Consider the following 5,237-nt stretch of genomic DNA (forward strand, 5'->3'; position numbering starts at 1 on the left):
AGCCGGAAGGTGGGGTTCCTCTTCTCAGCGTTCCAGTCCTCTGAAAAAAACCAAACCCACTGTCATGATCAAGGTGCCTGTGGTGCAGACCTGCTCCGGGGAGTTTCTAAACTGGAAATCTTTATCGAAGGAGAACAGCCACTTTTCCAAATTTTTTCCCTCCTGTGGAACGGCTAGTGGACTCATGCCCATCTTTTGGTTGGTAGTCCAATGCTTAACCCACTACAGGCCTTAAAGATGCGGAGCCATTTCCCTGCGGGCCCCCACCCCGACCCCTTGCTTACTCTCCATCAGGCGCATAGAAAAATCCAGCTTCTCCTCAGATAGCACCGTGGTCCGGAAGGGCACCCAGGTGGGCAGGACGGCCTGGCTGCTCACGTTGCCCTGCCTGGGAGAGGAGAAACAGCTGCAGCCCACACCTGCCTTCCGCATCACACCAGCTGGCCCCAACTGGGAGGATGTCTCACGCCTGCCCCGCGGCAGAGCCCGCAGCTGCAACCAAGCCAGCGGTCTAAGCCTGAGCCTTGACCTTCCAGAATGGCTGCTTCCACCTGCAAGGGATCCAACTCTGGCTCCCTGGGGTGGCAGGTGGGCTGCAGCAGGAAGAGGGCGACATCTGGAGTCAGACGTTTGGTTCCCAGACACCCCCCTCCTCTGCTCTTTGCTGACTGGCCCTGGAGACGCCAGGTCTGGAGTGGGGTGTTTCCTGAGGCAGCGGCCGCTGGCCCTTTGCCCCTCAGGATTCTGGGACTCTCAGCTCCTAACTCACTGCCATCAAGCCAATGTTGACTCAAAGCTACCCTTCTAAGGACAGGGTAGAACTGTCCCCCGTCAGTTTCCAAGACTAACTGTTGACAGGAGTAGAACGCCTCATCTTTCTCCTTCAGAGAGGTTGGTTTCAAACTGCCGACCCCTTGCGGATCACAGCCCAATGCATCACCCAGGAGGCCCACCAGGGCTCCTTCGACTAAGGCAGCCAGATCCCCAAGGTAGTCTGGAGAATCATACTAGACCCAGGAAGTCCCACCAGACAGAGCGCAGTGGCCGCAGCCCCAGACAGCTGGCAGTCAGCTCTAAGGAGGCTTTGAGTCAGAGCTATGGCAGGCCTTGTCCTTCACCGACCTGGGATAGTGGCACTCGATGGGGACCTTGGCGGGGTCAGTCCTCAGGATGTACAGGTTCCCCACCGGGCGGGGTCTGTGGAGCAGGAAGGTGCTGTACACCAGGGCATCGCCGGTCACCTGAAGGAAAGACCAGGGTTAGTCACCGGGGCCATGTGCTCATGGTGTACCTGAAACCCAGGTGGGGGAGGGAGGACAGTCCAGGCTCGGGAACCTACCCCAGCACTCCTGACCTAGACGAGGTGCCATCTCATCCCTCAAGTTCTTCCCCTTGGAATGATGACACAAATCCGAGAGCCCCTCTTGGTAAAGTGCTAGCCTCTTCAAGCAGCGCCGATGACTGCACAGGTCTAGATGCCCCCTTCTCATGGTTACCACCGTGTCTTCCCTTTCAGAGATGGCTGAGGGCCAAGAGAGCGCATTCCACGGAGGGAAGCTGAGAAAGTAGCTGCCCAAGACCGGAGAAGCACAGGCAGGTACTGCTGGCTCAGGAGGGGCCACACCTGGCCCTGCCCTGACTGGCCCCGTCTTCCAGTTCTCTGCAGCATCTTGGCTTTCTTCTAGCAAACTCTCCAGGTGCCTAACTGGGGGGAGCCTATGGCAGAGATGAAAACGTGGAGGCCTTTGTTCAAGAATTAAGAATTTTGAGACAGTGGTAGCAGAACCTGAATCCAGGTCTGTCGTACAGCAAGGAGCCCGAGGGGGCATTGGGAGGGTTAAGCGCTGGGCTGCTAACCACCAGGTCAGCCGTTCAAACCTCCCGGCTGCTCTGTGGGAGATTCTTTGCTCCTGGAAGAGGGACCGTTTTGACGGACCTTCTTGCTCCTGGTGGACAATCAGGAGTCAGCAGGGACTCATGGGTAGAGGGTTTGGTGGGTGGGAAGGGCACAGGGCAATCGTCCTTGAAGTGGGCTAGGGCCCCAACGATTCTGGCCATGATTAGTGAACCCCACATGAGAAAGGCATTGCCCAGGTTTGCTGCGCACTGGCATCTCCCGGGAGGTGGAGGCATCCTGTCCCCCACCCCTCCCAATGTCGTTGGTTTGGGATGGAGCACCCTCCGGAGGACTCCAAGTACAGGTGACTCTGGACCCCACCCCCACCCCTGTCTCCAGCTCAGGTCTCAACGGTCCACTTCTTCCAGCCACAAGCCCAAGAGGACTTGCTCCAGCCCCGTCTCCACGGCAATGCGTCACAGTGCATCCCTGCTGCCGCCTACCTCCCGGGACTCCCACCCGAGCCAGGCCTGAGGGCGCAGCGGACAGCCTCACCTGCACACGGTTTCCACACTCATGCAGGCCAACCTCAAACCTGACCACGGCGGCCGTGTCCTCCGAGGCCAAGGGCTTACAGTGCTCAGGGCCCAGGGTCAGGTCTGAAGGCCTCACAAGCTTCCCGGTGCCAAAGAGGTTTTTGCTGACAGTGACCACCAGCTGGGCGTCCAGGCACTCCACCAGAACAGGAGGTGAGGGGGGCGTGGGGGGCACGGCAGACTCGGCGCTACCGGTTTCATCATGGAGGAACCAGATGGGGTGGGGGCAGCACAGCTCGGTGCCTCCCCAGAGCAAAAAGCAGATGAAGAGCCCGTAGCTCAGCCCCATGGCGCCTACAGAGCCCCGCCGGCAAAGGACAGAGGGCACCCACCTAGCCATCTTATACTCTGGGATGCCGACCCACTCACACCTGGGCTCCTGCCTGCCTCCCTCCCTTCTCCAGCCAATCCAGTAGGCGAGGCCCTTGTTCCCGAGATTGGCCCCTGGTCCAGCACAATGGGTCTCACCTGGGAGCTTGTTAGTGATGCAGAGCATCTCACCACACCCCCCTACACACCCCCAACCAATTGCATCACAAGCTGCCTTTCTCCAGGTGATTTGAAATCACGATGAAGTTGGAGGAGTGCTGATCTGTCACCCGGGACTTCTGACCTGCTCTCTATTCCAAACACATGTCCAGCCCTGCGCTGGGTCTACGTTCAGGAAGTCCACAGCCCCATTGGGAGCCAACGGCTGCCTGAAACCAGGACAGAGGCCATGAAGAAGGTGACCAGACATCTCGCTTTGGGCGGGACAGTCCAGATTTTCAACAATTTTTCCCGTGTCCCGCGGCATTTTTAAAAAGCTCCGATTTTTGGAAAGAATGCACGATAAGCTAGGGTATCCGGTTTTCGGCTGCCATGTGGCTATTTTGCCAGGATAGGAGTTTTATCAATGGTGTCCTGCTTTTGTCCCGCTTTACCAATGTTAAAATCTGGTCACCTTAGCCATGAATGAAAGTCCAGGTGAGCGTGATCGCGGAGTTGACAGGGAACGCAGTGCCAGGGCGAAGGACAGGAGGGGCTGTCCATTAAGGGTCAGGAAGAATGATGTGAAGAGAAGGCGGGGGAGGGAAGAGAAGGGCTCCGATGGAGGCGGCCATCTGAATGGAGGACGGTTGTCAGGTGCCTTCAAGCGGGTCTGTCCGGACTCCGAGCAACCCGACGTAGAGTGGAATGAAACACCACGAGTCCCAAGACCCCCTCTCAGGGGGGCTGTGTCTGGGCCCATTGCTGTAGTCGCTGTGCCAAGCCTCCCTGTTCAGGATCTTCCTCTTTTGCTCTGACCCTCTGCTTTATCCAGCGTGGTGTCCTTTTTCCAAGGACGGAGCTCTCCTGACATGTCCAAAGGACACAGACGTCTCGCCATCCTTGCCTCCAAGCAAGGCTGTGGCCCTGGGACAGCTTGCTGGGGACACGGAATCCTAGGAGCGGGGCTCACTGGGCAAGGGGCATGGACATGCCTGTTATCTTCAGCTGTGCCTGCCGGTTGTGCTGGGGTTCGGGTGGGGTGGGCTGGGGACCAGAGAGCAGGGCCTCCCTGAAGTTGCTTAGGTGTCTCCTCTCCCTCCCTGCCGTGGAGCTTGAAGGGCTTCAGAGAAGAGAAAAAAACTAAAAGATGGTGGGGGCAGAGGAGTAGGAGAGTGGGGAGTGATTCCCAAGGGTGAGCATATATGGCAGTTACATAATCTGTCAACTTGAGCAAAGGGGTGGAGTCTAGCCTGTCCAATCAGGTCATAGGTAATGAGGCCTCTGTGTGGGTGTGGTCTTCTCCTGAGGATTCTGGGAACTCCTGTCTTCCTCCTGTTGCCAAGTCACATGGACCTACGCTGATGGCAGCCAGAGGCCCGGAGATAGAGGAGCCACATGGAGACCCACGCCAGTGATGAGATGCTTCCACCACCACTGGATCCACAAGACTCTTCACCCACTGGCCTGTGATCTTCCTGCACTCGGCATCATTGTATGCGTTGCATGAGTGTGAAGAGGAATGTATAGACTGGTATTGGACATAGGAGCTAATATTGGACTTAGGGACTTAATCTAGACCGGGCTGGGATGTTTTCTTAATATGCAATCACTCTTTGATACAAAACTCTCTCTTACACACATACGAGTGTCTCTGGATTTGTTTCTCTAGTCAACCCAGACTAACATAGTGTATATGATGGGGTGAGGCTGGGTCAGGATTCCGGGACTGTACCACACCTTGGTGAGCATGTGGAGGGAACCTGTGTGGGAAAGATAACAGGTGCCCTCAGGGTCCATTGTCCATACTCTAGGGGTTTGGGGTCCATTTGGGAAAGATCTCTACCAGGACACCATGTGGAATGTCACTGTGAGCTGAACACCATTCCTTTCCTAGGGCTGCAGTAAGCAACCACCACAGCTGGGGTGGTTTCTTCAAACAGAAATCTCTTGCCTCACAGTTTAAGGCCGAGGAGCCATGGTTCAAGGTGTTGATAAGGCCATGCTCTTTCTGAAAGTTCTAGAAGATTCTCCTTTGTCTTCCCTGGTAGCCCCCAGGCATTCCTTGGCTTGTGGCTGCAGCGTAATTGTTATCACGTGGCCATCTTCCCTCCATCTGTCTCTATGTGTCTTTCTGTCCCTTCTCTTTCATAGGACACTGGTCATCTTAGACTTGAGTCCATCCTCTTTGACTCTATTCTCCTATGAATGTCGCTGAAAACGTTTCCAAACAAGGACAGGCACCAGGGGTTAGGGCTGCAGCCTACATTTGGGAGGGACCCGGTTGTATCCATAACAAGCACTCCTCATGACTCAGTGCAGAGTAGAGATGCAAT

General features: G+C 56.2%; 1 protein-coding gene across 1 annotated transcript in view; it reads right to left on the minus strand.

Moving 5' to 3' along the window:
- The window catches only part of ZP3 (zona pellucida glycoprotein 3), an 8,741-nt gene extending 5,953 nt beyond the window's left edge, over window positions 1-2,788 (minus strand). The window contains exons 1-4 of the mRNA XM_004705978.2: window positions 2,393-2,788; window positions 1,123-1,241; window positions 285-388; window positions 4-40 (exon numbers count right to left, since the gene is read on the minus strand). Coding sequence (XP_004706035.2) covers window positions 4-40; window positions 285-388; window positions 1,123-1,241; window positions 2,393-2,773 — 641 coding nt within the window. The 5' untranslated portion in view covers window positions 2,774-2,788. The remainder of the gene's footprint in view (window positions 1-3; window positions 41-284; window positions 389-1,122; window positions 1,242-2,392) is intronic.
- Window positions 2,789-5,237: the final 2,449 nt, after the last annotated feature.

The sequence above is a fragment of the Echinops telfairi genome, unplaced genomic scaffold (assembly GCF_000313985.2).
Source record: "Echinops telfairi isolate 266 unplaced genomic scaffold, ASM31398v2 ScPeMD7_5;HRSCAF=22, whole genome shotgun sequence".
Taxonomy (NCBI): domain Eukaryota; kingdom Metazoa; phylum Chordata; class Mammalia; order Afrosoricida; family Tenrecidae; genus Echinops; species Echinops telfairi.